The 19658-nt window shown below is 46.8% G+C and overlaps 1 protein-coding gene across 2 annotated transcripts in view; it reads left to right on the top strand.

Moving 5' to 3' along the window:
- Positions 1–19658, top strand: part of ttyh2 (tweety family member 2) — a 53458-nt gene that overhangs the window by 22196 nt on the left and 11604 nt on the right. For both annotated transcript variants that reach the window (XM_030098751.1, XM_030098750.1), the window contains exons 3-5: positions 2345–2456; positions 11585–11805; positions 16325–16420. In XM_030098751.1, the coding sequence (XP_029954611.1) occupies positions 2345–2456; positions 11585–11805; positions 16325–16420 (429 nt within the window). The remainder of the gene's footprint in view (positions 1–2344; positions 2457–11584; positions 11806–16324; positions 16421–19658) is intronic.

Here is a 19658-nt window from a genome sequence, read left to right as displayed (position 1 = left end):
TGCAGCAGCAATAATCGTCCTTGGCGTGAAACTTGAAAAGCGCAGATTAATCACATTAACCTGAAATGTTGGAAACAATCATAAAAGAGTAATATAAAGAGGTCGAGTCGATGCAGACGTTGAATTCACCTCAAATCTACAGCAATTACCCTCATTTAATCCTCTTCCTGGTGCATGTCGACCTCAACAAAGATGTTTTTGCTGCACAGTTTGGTTTTTTTTTGCAGGATGTTTTATTCCTTTCAGCGGCCGGAGTTTGGAGAAAGGGGCTTTTTTTGTGTTTGACGGGGCTTTTTGGTGGAGCCTTCAGGGTCAGACACAGAGCCACTGGACTGTATTTGTCATCTCGGGGGATTCACTGCTGCCATTCTGGGGCAAAATGTCAACTATTCAAACATGTCACAGTGTATATAAAGTCCCCGAGAGGCTTCTTTCTGCTGCGAGCTGGGGTTTTTTTTTTGTGCTTCCTTCATTCTCTGTCTTTTATCCACTTCTCTTTCCTGGATGTGACAGTTCAGACTCCTGCTCACTACACGCCGACTCACATCTATGCTTTTCTTTCTCCTCCAATTACACGGCGGGTTCTCCGAGGAGCGGGCTGAAAAGATCTGACAGGGTTTCGGGGAGCGAAAACCGGCTCGAAAATATATGCGAGATTTTTCTCCTTTTCCCCTTCTTCCCTCTCTGGAGACCTTCGACCCTTAAAAAGCTGAAACGGAGAGAGCGATGTGGTGTGGAGGCTGCTCTGTGATCGCAGAGATATGAGGAGAGGAAAGAGAAAACTTCACAGCGAGAAGGCGTTTAGTCATATTTCCTGCCGTTAAATGTGGATGTGTGTGGGAGCAGGAGGCCGGCTCGGCTCATCTGTTGCTTCCTGCTTTGTTCGCTCGTCTCCTTGTTTCTCCTGCTCTGATCCTTCGTATTAGTTTATCAGCTTTTAAGGGATTTTCATGTTCTTCTATCTTTGTATTTAATATGATTGTGTTGTTAGCCTGAGTATTCTGCTGACTTCTTCTTGTATTTATTGTATTTGCCCGTTCTGTGTGGAGTTTGCATGTTCTCCCACGTGGGTTTCTTCTCTCCACGTCGACGCTTCGTGTCTGATTTTGAAGTTTTCTCCCAGTAAAAGCTGGAGGTTTATCTGCAGGGGGGCAGCTGATGAGACCTGATTCTCACCGGACTAATGAGGAAATAGCCTCTGCTGTTTTAAATCAGTGGAGTTATTTGTGGATGCCGTCGGCCCGTCTGTTGTCCGGATGGTTTTCTCTGAGTGAGGAGAGTCTTCCTGAGGTTTTGCGTTGTCTTCGTCTCTCGGCTGTGAGGTTGTCTCGGGTTCCACCGGTTCAGCAGAAAGCTTCCCGAGGGCTGGATGTTAGCCGAGGGTTTGAGCTCCACCGTCAGAATCGGCTTCACGGCTCTGCGAACGAAGCGCTCAGAGATCGTTATTGGATGTTTGACGGGTTCTTCTCCTCTGAAGGTTCAGCATTTCCGCCGGTTTGTTTTCTGATGGGATTCTCGTCCCAGACGTCGTGTTGCTCACGCAGTCTGACGGCATTTATGGAAAAGAAGTGAAGCTCGGACGGACTTAAAAGCGTGCTGGTCGTTGGTTTGTTTGTGCTGATTCTCCAGATCCACAAATTAAATCCTTGGATGGCTGAATATGCAAATCTGGGCTGAGAATCTCTCACACGCATCCCACAACTCTGGGCTGTATGATTTCTGGTTCAGACAGTGCTGTTCACAGAGACTAACAGCTTCTCCATAGTATTTATTTCTTTGTTGATTCATTATTGATATGTGTGTGTTTTAAACGGCCCTTTAAGAGTTTGCGCTGCAGCCCGAGTCGCCGGATGTTTTGGGTAAACGAGCCGCAGAAGTGTTTCCACGGAGGAAGAACCTGGATGGGGTCTTTGCTGAACCTGAACCTCTTGTGAGACGGGCCGGCGCCGCCCCGGCGGGTCTGCCGCTCACACCCGGCCTTCAGATGCACCGAATAACGTTTCCCAAAGTACCTCATTAACTTTTTCATGTTTGTCCAAATGTCAGGCTTGATGGGAAAATTAATGATACCACTTCGTGATAAAGGCCACGAGGCATCAAATATTTATGAACTGTTGTGCAGGTGCTGCTTTTTTCTGTCCTTCTGTGTTTGAAGCAGATTTGATCGTATTAAAACATTTCAGGATTTAAAAGGTGTGGACGTCAGCGTTTCTTCGTATCAGATAAACTGCACGTCCTGAGCTCTCTGTTCGGGTTTTGTGAACTTGATTTCGTCAGTGGTGTTAATGCATCGCCTGTCTGTAAACACCCCCTCTTCTTCTTCCTCTGCTTTTTTTATTCACAGTGTTGCGGTTGGGGTGGGTTTCTATGGCAACAGTGAGACCAACGATGGCGTGTACCAGTTGACCTACTCCTTGTACAACGCCAATCACACTCTGGGCGGCGTGGACAGTCTGGTAGGTGAAGCACGGAGCTGAATATCTTTGTCCTCTGTATGTTTGAGAATTAAAAAACACTTTAACTTGTGCAATTTGTTGGTGAACATGAACAAGGCTTCTCAATGTATTCGCAGAAAAGAGGAGGACGGTCCTAAAGGAGTCAATTTAGTGCACCTTTAAATGTTTTAATGGTCTTTTTATAGATTTTCTTTGCAGCGCCACGCAGTCCTCCCGGCCTCGGCTCCAAACAGAGAGCCGCTCTGTACATGTCCGTGATGCTTTTCTATTTTTACCTGCCCTTCATATGCTTCGCGCTTGTACATTTCACACCAGCCGTTTCCGTGACTGTTGTCAAAACTCAGACTCAAAGAGACTGAAGGAGATGTTCTTGTTCTCAGCAGATGGGAGATCTTAGAGTTCTGTGCTCGTCTGTCTGCAGTGACGGCTTCAGAAACGGCACAGTGTCCACTGGAGACAAAAGCAATGTGAGGAAAAATACGATGGCTATATTTCAAGCTGGACTGAACGCCTCCATGGAAGTTTGTAGGGTGCAGTAAGTTTTTAAGAGATTGTGGATTCTTAAATGAGTCTCTTAATTCATTCAAAGCAAAGTCCTTGCTATGGGAGGAAGAATTCATCAGGCTAATGCTGAGGTGTCATTGTAGTGGAGTTTGCATGTTCTCCTCTGCAGGGCCGTGTGGCCAGACGACGAAGCGGATTGCTATAACGGGTAAATCAGCTATAAAACCACCGAGTCCAGGAGAATCTGGACCAGGAGCCACGACACGCTGCAGGCAGGCGTCATTCTGACTGTAGAGCTACTGAGCATGTGCAGAGCAGCACACGTACAGTCGCAGCGTTCGAGGAAGGCTGCATTTTCCTCCGTTTCCATGGAGACAGACTCGGAGCATTTTCAAAAAAATTCAATTTTGGGAGCCGTCTAGCCTCTGAAATTCTGAAAAGCTTTCACACCGGTCGTCATTATGGCTTCCTCAACTCCACCGTCCAATCAGAGACAAGAATCAGTCCAACCAGCAACACTCAGTGAGCCTGAAGAAAACGGAGATATTCAGCTGAAGAGGGGCGTCGCTCTCTCTACACACTTGTTGATCAGAATCATTCCGATCAGCGCCGGGCTGAATGAGTGTCCTCTGAGATTAGCAGTGCCTTGGTGTTCCCCCGGTTCTCCCGCCGCCGCCGTGCCAGCGCCGCCACAAACTCCGGCTGACTTGTTGTCAAAGAGGAGGGATTAAGTCTCCATCTGTGTTAATGGAGATTAATGCGGCGGCGTGTGAGCCACTCAGCCGGGGGCTGCGAGCCCACGACCCGCGCCGCGTTTTGTTTTTTAAGGACATCTCTCCATTTTAATGCATCGCGGGTCTTAGCCTGCTGAATCCCGCGAACTGAAAGCCAGTGGCGTGGCAGAGGCCTGGCGGATGCGCTGGCGTGGATTAGCGTCGGCCGGGTGGTGTTAGACACGTCGCCCCTCTCTGATTGACTCCACTTCGGCGGCGTGAACTAGACGTTTGAGCGGCCCTCACGCAGACTCTTCCACGCCGCGTTGTTGGTATTCACACGGCGTTCGGCGTTAGTCCCAGAAAGCACTTAGCCGCGTTTATTTTTCCGACATATTAGCAAGAGAGCAGAAAGCATTAGCATAGAGCTCATCGGAAAGCCCCCGGGCGCGTCTCCTCCGGGACGTGTGAACTTGTGCAAATACATAATTGGACATGGTGGCCCTTTATTTGAGCGTCTCGCGTGTGTGTGTGTGTGTGTGTGTGTGTGTGTGCTGGCGTGTTCGTGCATGAGTGGCTTCATTGCACGCCGCTGCAGACTGTTAAGGAGTCTAATTCTGGGCGCAGGACAAAGAGCCCAGTGTGCCGCTCACAGTTCCCAGTCTCCCCCCACCTAATCAGCCGTGAGCCCGGGAGACAAAGCGCTCTGATTGGGCGGAGGACGGAGCGCCGCGAGCCCGTCTGATTGGCAGAGTCAGGATTGAAATCGGGATTGAAACCGGCGACAATGGAGGCCCGGCCGCCCTCTGGGTCCCACACAGGCGGCTTTTCGCCCGGCTCGGAGAGGCCAGGCGGTTCACACTGACGGAGGAAGAAGGGAAAGGAGTTCCGCTCATTGTCTGCAGACGCTTTCTTTCTCCCGCTTCTTTCATCCGCCGTGGAGCTGCTGATTAGTTTCGGTCTGGAGTTAATGCTCGTGATGTTTATGAACTCGCGGGGGGAATTGAAATTGCGACGCTGTGTTCCGCGGTATTGTCGGGCGTTGTGAGAGTTTCTGGGTCGGTGTCGCTGAGCTCTGACATGTTTTGGACTTTTGCCTTCTTCATGAGTACAAACAAGCGTATTTCTTCACTCCAGTGAGAGATTCATAATGCATGGGGGGGTTAACAAGAGGAAATCACTGAGTTATGCAGGAAACACAGAGATATGTAGGGTAGTTTGATTCCTTGTGTTTCTTTTGTGATTTTAAATTCTTCTTATTAGGAGGGTACAGCTTCAAGGGGGAGGGGAGAAGAATAAACAGAAGGGAAGGAAATCAGGGCAGTGGAGAGAAAGAACAATATAAATGGGAGCTTATACTTCAGATTCATCAGACCGTGTTCGGAATCCATTTTCTCTAAATCTCAATGCATTTTCTTTCCAGAGTCCTCAAAAGTGAAGCCCGTTTTATCAATTTGGCATGTTCCCAGACCTGCATGGAGCCTTTCTTTTGCTTCAGCTTCAGGCTGGTTTCGCCATTGTCTCGTCCAGAGGTGAGAAACTAATGAAAAAGTGGGACTATTGTGGATTCCACACCTCTGAAGGCAGCGCTGCTCACCAGCGATACATAAATACATCGCTCTAAATGAGAAGGGCTTGTTTTTAATAAACTAATCATCAGCCGGTTTTTTTTTTTTCTTCTTTAATTTAATTGCTGCAATCTGTTCTTCGCCTCCACATCTGTTTCTTTCGGTAACCTTCACCGTGGGTGTGTTAAACATGGGTTCCAGAGTACAGCTGACCTGGAACTAACACCCCAGTTAGCAGAGGAATCATTTCATTTTATAAAAACGCCAGCAACGTAAAAATAGCCCTGACTGTTTTTATGAGGCTATGTATATTTTCTGTAAATATAAAAAAGTTATAAAGACATTTTCAAAAGCGAAAGAGGAACAAAACTCGGTGAAAATGTGATTCCATTTTAACAAACTTCTGAAGAATAACACTGAGCCACTGAGCCGAGATATCCCCGATGCTGCAGTGAAAACGAGTAAACTGTCCTCAAAGCCATGCATGTAAAAACATGCAGCTACAGGAGAGGTTTTTAAGACATTTCTCTGTATTTTGCACCAGAAGATTTGATTAAAATTGGCTTTATGTTGAGATTGTAGTCATTTTCAGGAGTGATAATTTGTTTTGTCGAAAACACATAGAAAAAAGTTTCATTGTAAAGGTTATTTTGGCACAGTTTTCACCGGTCCGCCCACTCAAGACAGAGTTGGACTGAATGTGACTCGCAGGAGTTTGATTTGTGTGTTTCGGCTCCTGAAAACCTAACATGGAAATACAGGATACTTCCCTTCTGATAAGTTCCCCATCGCCTCCGGGTGCTGTTCACCAGGAAGGATCGGACCGGGCAGGGATAGACGGATAATTCCCGGGCTTAGACATTAAAGTCGGATTTGCAGTGACTGTCCGGGGTTAACTGGAGTCTTGCTGGAGTAAGCCGTCGTCTTTGTGTTCAGTCTTAGCTCAGCATTATTATTTTTTTTGCTGCTGCCATCTCGATCAGAACGTGCATGTCGAACCATTCACGTCTCATTCTGTCTTCACCATCAAGCGTTTTGGAAAACGACAGAGTGTGATTACGCTGTGACCTCTAACCCTCCCGCTGCCGCCTCAGTGAACAGCCACCAAAGGTAAACACGTTTGGGTGAATGAATTATTATGTGAATCATGAATAATAAAGAGCGCTGGTTTTCGGCTGCCGGGCCCGGTCCGACACGGCCCATCCTGTCAGTTCATGGATTTGTTTTGCGTCTGACACGGCAGAACAATCGATGCGGTCTTTGGATTTTCCAGCAGGGTGTCCAGTGCTTCCTCACAACGTTCTAAATGCCAAAGCTGTTCAAATAAATCGAGCCTTGAAAGGTTCTCGCGGCTCAGTGAGACCCCTCTCAGCTGTGTGTAGGGTTGCACCGTGTGGTATGGTTCTGCTTGTGTCCGGACACTGGTTATGTCTCGAAAGTGGGGGATAAGGTCAAGCAGGAAAAAAAAGTGTTTTTTGAAAAGTGTGATACTATTATGATCAGGTGAAAGGATTCAAGCAAGTTCCTGATTCCAGCGGTCAGTATCTCTGAAAAACTTCTCTGCTGACTGTGGCCTGGTCCTACAGGATGACACGCCTTTACTCAAACGAAGATGCTTCAGGAATGTCTTGAGGAAGATTAAGAGTCTGAGGTGTTGCCCCGGCCTCCAGACTCCTCAGATATGAGGCGCACAACCAATCGAAGCCACTTTAGGCTCCGTTTACATGGCTTTGAGTGTACACGGACCCCTAAAACGCTATGGATGTTTTCCGTTTTTGCTTGAAAACATCGTATAAAAGAGGCTAAAGACCCAAACCCAAACCCAACCTACAAGGATGAGCCGCTAACGTCTGAGTGCCAGATGCCACAACTCGCCCTCAGAGCTCTCTTCAGAGTCCATGACTACGTTTACATGCAGTCAATATTCGGGTTAAGGTCAATATTCCAGTGTCTGAAACATTCGGAAAACCCCGTTTACATGCTTAAACAGAGAGTTACCCCGTTTACAAGTCAGCGCATTCATTCGGGATCTCTCCATTCAAACCACGGCCACAGACGACGTCATGACTGCATTTGCACTTCATGCCACTAGGTGTGCTGTTTGCATGTTCAACCTTATTTTACACAGACACCACAGAAGAAGAGGGGCGCTGCAGGCTCTCTCTGCATGCTGTTCGAAAAAGAGTGTGAGTCGGCAAGACGTGGTGACGTGTTCAGTGATGCGATGCAGCGTTTTTTCAGTAAAAGAGAAGAACTGAACGATCGTTTCCGCACATTTTATTTACTCAGTAGCAGCTAAACTGTGTCAAAAGTAGGTCGTGTACTCAAAAGACCAAGATTCCTTGTGGATAGAACATGCCCACAACAGTATTTAGTGTCTCTTTCGACTGAGACATCCCGATGCGCGATTATATGAACAGAAATTCGGGTTTGAAAAGGAGTAACCCAGCGGTCTTTTTCGGATTTTTAAAAACCCAAATATGAGCTTATTTGGGTTTTTGGGGGCGTTTACATGGCCACACGCAACTGGGTTATTGCCAATGTTCGGGTTTTAAAAGGGTTATTGGCTGCATGTAAACGTACTGCATGTTTGTGATTTGACTTTGCTGCATGTGTTGATTTTTAGCTCCATAGCGCCGCCCTGCAGGACCGACTCTTCAAAGCTCTGTGACTGCCGAGAGAAAAGAAGATATATTCTCGAAGAAGTGTTCTGCTGAGCTTGGATGCACAGCGCCGAAGACGGTCTCTGTCTTTTGACTGTGACCGAGTAGCCGGGCCTCTCCGACCCATGTTCCATTTCACGCTCCGACTCCCTCATTCAGTTTTAATTGATTAAACTCCGTCTGCCATCCGTCAGACGCAGAGCGCTCCATCTGATCCCGCAGCTTATCTTTTGCCCTGCTGTTAAAATATAGTGCTCCGGCTTCAATTATCAAACAATTAGGATAAAATGTGAAAGTGATAGGGAGGGTTTTCGACCAGTTCCACGAAGGAGAAATGAACACCGACGTTCAGAGTGGAATCCACAACAAGGCTGGCAATTACCCGTCTCCGCTCGGAGGCGCCCACTCCCTGGGAGGTTCGCGCCTTAAATTAAAGATGTTCTCCTCCATCCTCTCTGTGTTCCGCGCTCCCGTTCCTCTCATCTGCTTCCTCTGAGAGTCTGAACCGGCCCCGACAGGCTTACAGACCCAAACGCCGGCCCGGCATCCAGGCGCAGGAATTAGTATTTATAGTCCGTCGAGCTGCAGAGTCACACACAGGCAACTGGAAGTAGAGTCAATTTCTAATCCGAGGTTTCCTATTTACACTCCCAGTAAAAGTCGTATCTTTGATGATATTAGTAATTATTGCCGCTCTGTGTTTGCGTTGCGAGCACACTGGATTTCCCAGCAGACACCGGATTGATTTTAAGCCTGCGTGAACAATGGAATTCATAAGTACCGAGTTCACTGCAGAAACAAGGAGAAACAGCATGTCTCCCTGTTCAAACACCGCTTCAGGACTTCCAGATAAACACTCGCTCATGGAATAGAGAGTCTTCACACAATGCCCATTGATCTGGATCTTCTCGCCTCACCCCGGGCCAGAGCCTGCATAAAGAGATACGCGTCGTTTGTCACAGATATGTCATTTATTCCCTTTTCTGAGAATTTTTTTGTGCTGTTGGTTGGCTCCCCTCCGGTACATTGAAGTGAACAACGCAGTAGAATAGCTTTGCACGCTTTGCTGTGAATGATTAGTGAAAGATTTGATGCAGAGGAGGAGTCTGCGTCGCCTGAAAGCGTCAGATCGAGATAAAGACGGTGGAGACGGCGGCTGGGACTCGGATCATCTTGATGGGTGAGAATCACTTACATGGTGAGGATCAGACCGAGGCGGCGGGGAGATTAGCTGGATCGGCTGTCTCTGCCGGCGCCGGAGATAAGATTCTTACACAGGAGGTGGGAATCAGCCCGTCGCCTTTTCTTATTTTAAAATCTGCGATTTCATCAGTGCAGCCCGAGCAGGAAGAAGAAGCGTCGATAAGCGATCTGATAAAGAACCGGCAGGTTTGATCAGGATCAGGAGCTTTTTTCCTTTTTTATGTGAATGTTATAAATGCAAAAAACAAAGGAAAACGATCAGATTTGAAGGTCCACAGAAGTAAAATCCATGTAGTTTGATGCCAACAAGCAAAACTTCATGGAAGGAAAGTAGAGAAAACGCTCAGAATTCCAGCACCTGTGAGTCTGGTTCTGCAGGCTTCCTCTTGCTGGTTCACTCTGATCATTTGGATCGGATGACTGTGTTGTATTTGGCCCTACAGAAATAACAGTGGACTGAATTGAAGTAATTACTTCCACCCAACCTGTCCTCATCTCTGGTTCAGCAAACAATATGAGTTGTTTCTCCCGAGAATGCCAAGCGCCCCTCGCCCAACGAGAGCGTTCATTACCCTTTTTAATTACCACACAGCGGGATGTCTCTCCATGAATGCCATTTCCCCGTAAACAGCATTCTCCTGTAAGCAAATCGTGCGGTAATGAAAGTGGAGGAGATGGTTAGCTGTAATACATGAGACATTTGCTCAGCGTAAAGGGTCTTCTAGTCACAGTCAGTGAGTCGGGCCGTCGGTTTGTTTGTTTTCCTGTGTGGATTACCCCCCGCCTGCCTCCCCCCCCTTGGGAACGGATTAGTGGCTGTATGATTACAGGACTTAAACAGGTAAACAAACTGTTGGTCTCATTAGAGAGGTATCAGTTGGGGAAGTAATCTGACAGAGCGTTCTTTCACCTCTGGATGCTGGAGTTCTGGCTGCTCTCCAAGCCGCTGTGTTTACCGAACATGGAACTCTTCCCCGGCTCCCCCGCTCAGAATCCCCGCTCCCTCACATCCCCCCGATCTCTGCTCCTGTTCGGACTCGTCTCACCTTTCCCTCACGTCTGGAGGAAAAGTTTCAAAAAAGTTGACCAAGGTCAGTTGCTACAAGCAGAAATCTGTTCTCTGCTCAGCGCTGAGGAACATCTGTCAGCTCGAAGTAACTCAGAGGAAAGGTGAAGGATGAAAATATCTGTGCAGAAAACTCGGTTGTGCTGCTGTTGGTTTGGGTTTTCAATGAAGGAGTGCAGTGTACAGTCAATACCAGCAGCTTAACTGATTCAGAGTGTTTGTTTCAAGCAAACTGGCGAGCAGGTGAAGTCCTGTAAATCTCTGCCTCCCATTTGAGAATCATAACAGAGAGCCGCAGAAAAGGCTGTTTGCTGCTTTCATATATAAACTGTCTTCCATCGATCAGTCTTCTGCTCTGCCTTCATGCGGGACGTGGTTGTTTCAGCACTGAAAGATAAGGCACACACACACACACACTCAGACACACACACACACACACACACTGCATCAGGTTGCACAGAAACGGTGTGCAAACTACGAACAATTACGACAGTCGCCATTGCTGTTATTGTTCATCTACTCTCAGTTGTGCAGAAGAACTGTTTACTTCGACCATGGTTCGTCTGTGCAGTAGCGGTGTTTCAGGAAAACTGTTTTCCCCCGTTTCCATGGCGATGGACCTGAGCCGTTGGGTTTCAGTGGCTCTGAGCGCCGTTCTCACTTCTCAATCACTAAACAGGCCCTAAGTCGGAGTTTATGTGGATTTAATGTTGTACTTTTGGACAAAATGAGACTAATGTGGACCAGGGGAGGCTTGTGTATTGAAATGAATGTATTTCAAAAACCTTTAAAGAGATTTATCTTCTAATTCAGTTCAGTATTTGCAGTTCAAAACATTCGGTTGACACCAAAACAGGTAGGAGTAATTCTGTAACATCCACGAATTTATGGAAAATCTGTAAAAAAAAAATGTCAGGAAGTTGCGTTGAATGATTGCCGTGATTGTCTTTCCATCTTGTATTTGCGGTAAACTTGTGGAGGCTGACACACAAGCTGAGCATGAATCCTGTCTGTGTGTTGTTCACCCATAAAGAAGACGTGGATTTCCACAGTGATTCTGTGGCTCAGGATCATCATGTAACTCCTGACAGCAGCCTAGAAAATCAGCCTTGTGTAAATGCTGGCAGTTGTTTCCTGAGGACTCCTCCAGCGCCGACTGAGCGGCAGCAGCTTCGCTCGGAGCAACACGGATCAGCTATATTTAGAGCTGCTTCTCATCTGTGACAGTGTCACAGCTGCTCACAGTACTGTATCTGAACAGAGATCGATCAATATACTGAGCAACTGGCGTAAAGTCGAGTGTCTTTTCACCGCAAGCTGTTAAAGAAGCTGTTAATTGAGAAATTAAGTGGCAAAGAGTCGTGAGGAAAATGTCGTCTCACCTCGCCCTCCTCCTCGATCCGACCCGCAGGTGACCGGCACCATGGGCAACATGAAGAGCGCGCTGCACCAGCACCTGGCGCGGCTGGACGAGATCTTCGCCACGCGCGGCGACTACGTGCAGACGCTGCAGTTCATGCAGCAGATGGCCGACAACGTGATCAAACAGCTGCTGGGCCTGCCCGACTGGGAGGAGGCCAAAGTGGACCTGGCAACCGTGGCGGATCAGACGGCGAACATCGAGTACTACAGGTGAGGAGCAGGTGGGGGGGGGGTGATGCTGTGGCTGAAAGATCACTGAGAATATATCCTCGCTTTAACAGGAACACATCTGTGGCGTTCCAGTTTTTTGGTTGTTTTTTTTATTTGTAAATAAATCCGAGAGGCAAAGAGCTCTGCTCCTTTCTCATTACTAACAAGCATCTTTACAAGAAAGAGCCTGACTTACTAAAGGTGTGAGTGGGAATATCTGATATTGGGTGAATTGCAAAAAATTAGGAAGGATTTTATACAACAAAGTGCAATTTTCAAGAAGCTGTTCAAGATCGTGTCGGTAACTGGAGTCTTCAGCCAAGACTGGTCTCTGGACCGCAGTAAAGAATTCAAAATATGTATAATGTGGAGTTAAAATACATTTGTTCCTGGAAATCTAGTAAATGTATCTAGAATACCTCTAATAACTGAGCTGTTTAAGGTTTCAGTGGAACAGATCATTTGTGGTATCGGTAGCTTCACTGCGCATGTTGACCTGAATAGATCACATGACGTTTGGTCGATGGGAGAAGATAATGTGATTGTGTGTGAGGAGGAACTCCCTGATCGTTCAAAAACAGACGCATTAAATTGTGAGCAATCGCTGCTTTAAGCAGACATTTGGAGAGCAGCCGCTAACAGCTGACAGAGCAGCTCACAGCGTCGTCAGAGCTGTTTTCCAAGGCATCGTGTCATGACTGCTGAGACGCTCCTCTGATGGTCTGGGAGCAGCAGCAGCAGCAGGAACCGGTCCGCGGCCGGCGTCTTCCTCGTGCTCGCACTGGCTGAGTGGTGTTTCTGTCCGGACGGGCCGCCGTGTTCGCATTGATCCGCGGTGTGACTCCGCCGCACTGCCGATAACTCAGCGCTAATAGAGTGGGCAGACGAGAAGCAGTCAGCCGGCCTGGACTTATTGGACTCATTATCACCGCCTCGCCTTCCCAAACAGTCTGCAGTGTGTGTGTGTGTGTGTGTGTGTGTGCGCGCCTGTTTCTTTGATGGGAGTTATCACCTCAGAGCTGTTACCTCCAGCGGTGGTGTATTTACTCGCTCAGTGTGTGTCGTGTTCTCAAACCGAGTTACGCAAACATGACAATATGCTCTCCAGGAACAGACATGTATTCCTGCTAATTGAGGCCCTAAAGCTCGCCTCTCCTTTGATAAACTCCTCTTCGTCTGACCGTCTCATTTTCTCCACGCTGACTGCAGAAGCAGATTTAAATTTTCAAGCAGGAAACACTTCCTGGTGCTTCTGCACTTTAGGAAACCCTCTATGAGGGGTGTCTGACCCTCAGACAGGTTATTTTTAACATCTTACATCTTACCTGATCACTACCAGTGTAGGACAAGGTACTCTGAAAATGTAATTAATTGTAGTTACTCGTTACTTTTTCAAAAAGTAACCGAGTTGTAATATTTTACAAGGAACTAATTACTTGGCAAAGTAACTAACAAAGTAATTACCATTATGAAGACATGTTTAAATATGTAAAAATTTGGATGCCCTCATCATGGAACTTTAAGATGCTTGGTCCATTATTTATTATAAAACTGAATTTATGATTAATGAAACAATTGGACGCTTGACGGAATAGATTTCAAACAGGAAACTCTACATTAATCTAAATCTATTCAAATGTTGCCATGTGATAATGTGAGACAAAACACCAATCAACGTTGATTTGTAGCCGTAGATAGAATTTCTGTACTTGTATAGGAATAATAAAACACAGTAGATGTATGTCAACAGATGTCTGTACTTCCATTGAAAAACTACTTTTGAACGATCAGGGCTCTACGGCTGTAGCTCTGTCATGTCATGTGACACACTTTGCACCAATACGGTTCCTTCTTTCTGTGTGATGATGTCGTTCAACCTTCCTGACTGAGGAGTTTGCAGCAATGTATCAGTTTAAAATGACATCATCGCTTAATTTGACCTAGATATGCAAATGAGCAAATTAGATGATGAAGATGTAGCTTAGGACTTTTTTGACTGAGGAGTTGGCAACAGTAAATTGGTTTTAAAGCAACATTGAGGTTTTTTTTTTTCAAACATAATAACATACATTATATTTGATTTCATTATTAAACGTTTGATACCATTTAATGGTATACATCTATTGAAATAACTGTATGTCCATGGATGTCTGTACTTCCATTTAAAAGCTGCCTTTGAATGATCAGGGCTCGATGGCTGTATCTCTGTCAGGTCACATGACGCACTTTGCACCAATACGGTTCCTTCTTTCTGTACACAAACTTCCTGCTCCGTAATGGTCCATGCTGTATGTAACAGTTGACATGTTTCAGGTCTTTAAAAGAAACACAACTAAGTGTAGTTTTGTCCGTGACCACAACCTGACGTGAAGTGTAAAACTGATGAAAATGACTTGGGTGTGAACTTGTAGTTCCATTTGACTGAGAGGTGACCACGGAAAGGTTGATGGTTCATTATCTCATCTGTTTGCTGGCTTTCCAGAGCCGAATGGCGTTGCTCACACAGACAGACTGCGGTTTGGCGATGTGGGCTGTGAACATCTAACGAAAACACCTGCAAACAGGAGCATTCGAATCCGACTCTGTTTCCACAAAGAACAATCTGCCGGAAAATCACTCGCAGAATGGAACGTGGTTCCGTGGAGTTCGTTGTGTTGGAAGCCGGAGTGTTACAGTAAAAAAAAACACTCTGTGAGAAAAACAAGAGCAACCAGAGACATTCAAAAAACACTTTTACTCAAAACGAGCTGAAACACAATATCTTATATTAAAATAGACCACAAGTAGACGTCATGATGACCCTCCTGTCAGTACAGCAGCTCCTGTGTGTGTTTATCATCGCAGGTTTTCATACCTTCAGCACATCAGACCCTTTGTTTCTTTAGAAAATGGGCTCTTCCATTGTGCTGCTGCGCCGCCCCTCCTCTGAATGCACACTTTAATTGGATTAAGATGTCACAGACACACAGTGGCAGTGCCACCAAAGTGCCTCGCATGTCAGTGGCCCTTGAACTGAACCCTGCCGGGAGGGGGAGAGATGAAGCGAAGGAGAAACAACAAGGAGGTGGCGCTCGAGGGGAAGAGAGGCGAGGCAGAGAAATGAAGCCGAAGAGGGGGGGAGGGAAAGGGAGAGCGTGAGTAATAAGAGGGAGAGATGTGGGGCAAGATATGTGTGTGATGGAAAGGTCGACAGGAAGGAAAAGCGAACAAGTGCTCAAAGTGATGCGTGCTAGACGTGGACGAGCGGCCGCCGTCCCGTCCTGAACATCAGACATCTTGATTTAAACACATTTCAACCAGCTCTCACTTATTATGCTCTGAATGTTTGGAATAATAAAGACATTTAGTTGAAAAATATCAAACACATTTTAATCCGTTGAATCAACTTGACATTGTTTGAAGTAAACACATCATTTTTGTGTTCTGGTTTCAACAGAATCCCCAAAATTCAACACAAACTTTACATTTTCACTTGAAAATCTGGGCCTAAATTTACTTTGGACTTTGAGCTGTTTACTCTCGGACAGTTGCAGTAAACGTCGTTCTTCCTCATGACAGGCGCGAGTCTCTGATGGTGGAGATAACATTTTTTCTTGGCCCTCTCAGGGACGATAACATCTGATCGAAACAATGACGGCTCTTGTCCGAAGAGCTGGACGACACACCCACACACTCATATGGATCTGAATCCATTCATCACTGACCATCTGCACATGTTCGCAGTGTCCGGCCGGCAGATGGTCACACTGAGCTGGAGACCCCCGTCAACACGAACACACACTCCAGGTCACTCTGTGCGTGTGTGTGTGTGTGTGTGTGTGTGTGTGTGTGACTTACTGTGGGGAGTTCAGATTACTGTATTGTCAGGACGATCCGTCACACCTGAGGATAGAAGCGTCTTCCTCAGCTTTCCTCGTCTTCATCACGGCAGCAGTTTTTCTGCTTTTCCACACAAACCTCAGACACACACTGAACTCTCGCTGCGGCTCTCTTACAGGTTTCTGTTTTTACTTTAAATTCTGTTGTGGAGATTTTCCTTCATGGAGACGTTTTTCTTGCTCCGTCAGTCAAATCTGGTTGTAATGGAGGTTTTTCAGTGGAGCTGTAGCAGCTCTCTGTGGTCATTCAGTGACATTTTCTGGTTACCAATATTATGTACTGCTGTTTTTTGATATACTGTGTTACTCTCTTTTAATGTGATGTGTGACAAGCCAGGTTACTGAGAAAAAAAATGAAAAGAAATCAGAACGTGACTTATTGTCCAGAAATTATGGCACAAAAATGAAACCATATTTCTTTTTGACGTGGCTTCTGTGGCATTGGGAAAGTTTTCAGCTTACTGAAGCACAAAAAAAAGGCAAGTATTGTGTGGAAGGCTGGAACTACTGCTAAGGGGGCATGAATTTTCTGAAAGTAGAATTTATCTTGAACAAAAGTCATATTTTGCTGACCCAGGTCGACACTGGCAGCGGTTTACTTATTTTCTGGTGTGTGTGTGTGTGTGTGTGTGTGTGTGCAGGTGGCTGACCTACCTGCTGCTCCTCATCCTGGACCTGATCATCTGCCTGCTGGCCTGTCTGGGACTGGCCAAGCAGTCCCGCTGGCTCCTCACCACGTGAGTCTAATGTGGCGCCTGAAGCCGGGATCACGGTCTGTTTACGGGGGAGGCGCCTCCTTTTATGTCACGTCTGTGTTTTTTATGTGGGGTGCTTCAGTCTCACGCAGCGGGAAAGAAAGGCAGACAGTGACGAGGCGAGGACGGGATGTATTACAGAAGGAGAGGTTAGAGGGGAGAAGCAGATAAAGTCACAGCTAACCGGAAGGCATCCCATAAAAGCACAGTGTTCTGTTTGTCTTTGTTACTCTGAGGCTGCAGCAGCCTGTATGCATGCAGAAAGCTCACCTCTGCACATCCGCGTGTTCTCTCTTTCTTAGTTAACTAAGGCATACATAAAACAACATGCCGATGATATGATACTATTCAATTTTGTGTCGACTTTATTTCTCGCGGCAGTAATGAGAAGTAATGATTGGAAAAGAAACAAACCCCCTTCCTACATATGAACCTGTCTGGACCGAAAACAACCAACCCAGAGCTCAACAAATCAAATTGGTATCAGTGCAGAGAACACAAACATTTTTCTGGACAGAATCCTGTTTGGATTGTTATTACAGTGACCGTCAACTCTAAAACTACAGGAGAAAAGTCATGACATTCTGGAGGAGTGCTGTTGAGCATGTTCCAAAGAACTATTCACCAAGAGGTGTGCATTACCAGTGGCAACGTTTCAGAAAAGTTACATTTTCGTCCGTCTACATGGAAACTGAGTCAGAGCCTTTTCGCAAAGTTCTACCTTGGGAATCATTTTCAAAAACTTGCTTGCAGTGGCTCCAAACACTGTTGTGTAAATGTTCCGTTGTCACTTAAAAGCAGGGCTCAGTCCAGTTTACCTCAACCACTACTGAGGGCATTGCTCAGACGGTCCGTGAGCAGGGGCTTTTCCTCAATCCCGTCGCCACGTCCTCCATGGAGGAAGCAGAGGCTGAGGCCTCAGAGGTGGACTGAGGTCTGAGGCCTCAGAGGTGGACTCATCCATCACCAAGCTGAAGTCACCGAGGTGGTTGCTAAGCTCCTCGGTGGCAAGGCACCGGGGGTGGACGAGATTCTCCCTGAGTAGCTTAAGTCTCTGGATGTGCAGGACTGTCTTGGTTGACACGTCTCTGCCTCTGGATTGGCAGACCGGGGTGGTGGTTCCCCTTCCCAGGGTTCCTTCCAGGGTACTGGAGAGGAGGATTCGACTGATAGTCCACCTTCAGATCTGTTTTGATCCCAAAGCCCACCTAAAGAATAGACTGAAAGCTGCTGATGAAGCAACTGGATGTAGTTGGACGGCAGCAGAGGGATGTTGTGCGTCTTCATTGGTGCAGAGCTTCTATTTATACATTTTTAAGAGTCTGTTAGCTCTCAGCTGGAAAAGAAAAACCACAATAATCAGAGAAATGCATTCAGCCCAGCATTGTTAGGAGGAGGGCATAAAAGTTACATCTGAAAGGAGCTTCTGCTCTCTTCTCAGTTCGGTTTACTGTGGAAACAGGAGTCTCGTAATAAGGGAATTGAATACCTTGTCATGAACATCTTTATATCCCAACAAATTCATTCCTGTTGATTTATCAAATGAGTTCCTGCAGTGTGCATGAGACTCCTTTAGAATGCAGATATGATGAGCTTCACCCGGACCTCTGATGAATCGGTGTGGGTTGGTGCAGACGTGGAGTGCTGGAGGCTTCTTTTCTCGGGGGAAATGGGCTGTGAACAAGGCAGCTCAGCACCGGATCATATTCTTGTCCAAACACGGCTCTGCTCGCCCTCGTTGTAATTCACCATTCGCCTTTTAGCATTGCCAGCAGCAGGTTGAACTTGCTCGCTGTTGCCCACTCCGTGGTTTTGCTCTACAAATTGAAGCGGAGCCATGGAGAGGCGGGAGATACGCCGTGGGATGCCTAAATAGATTTAGACACATTTGATGACAGACAGAAACTTCTGGAGCCGTGCACATTATGCAATTAATTATTCAGCATTGTATTTTTAGATTTCCTTCCCCCCCCCCCAAGTCAATTTTTTCTTCTTTATTTCACATTCCAAAGAAAACAAAGCTGTTTCTCTTTCCCACGCCTTTTTGCACGTTGCTCTGAGACTTCATGGTTGGTTGATGGACGCTCACAAGCACTGTTGTCTATTTAAAGCGCAGACATTGATTCGCTTCGTGAAGGAGCTTTCACAGGGGCATGAAATCCGTCCGAGCCTCCATTGACTCAGCGGAGTGTCCCCCGTGTCTCTCTCAATCAGTCAGCCGCGGTGCTAAACTGGCCCTGCTCGCCACGCCGCCCGCCCCGCGGCCGCCGTGCACACCAGCGTGAGTCAGTGTCAGCAGTGGGATGCTCTCTTCCAGCGGAGTGGAAGTGCTCGCAGGCACGCCACACTCTGGAAGTCTTTCTGCTACTTGTAGGAGGCGCAAAATGGTGAATTACTTCATATCTGCTGTAAAGAAGCAGGTTTTTTTTTTTCATTGAATATGACTGTTTGACTCATGGCTTGTAGCCTGGTGTTTACAAGCACAATCTTATTTTACATAAAACCCAACAAAGACGGTGTTTTCCTCAAAAGTCAGACTATTTCTGCCCTGCCCAGAGCTCATATTCCATTGATTTCTTCTTGAAAAATACTGGGAAATTCAGTTCAGATGATTAAAAACCAGTTATTTAATCAATTACACATCTCATTCTAAGTTAACCATTGTTCTTAGTGAACAGTGTGTGTGTGTGTGTGTCCGTTTCTCTGAACCCGTCAGTGTTTCTCTGGAAATACATCTTCATCGTCTGTCGTTTGATTTGAACTCTTTCAGCCTGTGGTTAACGTTTCCCTTACAATAAGAGTCCTGACTCACACAACCAAGTGAGCGACAATTAGCATGATTAGCAGCAATTAGCTCGCCCTGGAAACACTTCAGTCAGCCACATCATGTGCAAGAGTTACGTAAACGTGAGACATGTACGAGTGTCAGCGTTTGGCGTTCATCTTCTTACCTCATGAAGCACAGCGCGGCGCTCAGCGGGGAAACAGGAAGTGACAATGCTAATTTGCCCCCGGAGGGAGAGCCGGGCTGGGAGCCGACAGGTGGGCGCTGAGCTGTTGGAGGTGAGCTCTTTGAAACGCTGACAGCAGGCAGCGCTGCAGCTCTCAGGCTGGCAGGTTCGCCCGCATGTAGCGGAAAGAACGAGCCGAGCTCTGACACTGAAAGCACGCCGCGATGATCAGAGGGCCGAGCCGGAGATGCCTTGTAGTTAGAGGGAGA

Source organism: Salarias fasciatus, chromosome 8 (genome assembly GCF_902148845.1).
Source record: "Salarias fasciatus chromosome 8, fSalaFa1.1, whole genome shotgun sequence".
NCBI lineage: Eukaryota > Metazoa > Chordata > Actinopteri > Blenniiformes > Blenniidae > Salarias > Salarias fasciatus.
This window is presented reverse-complemented; position numbering and strand designations above follow the sequence as displayed.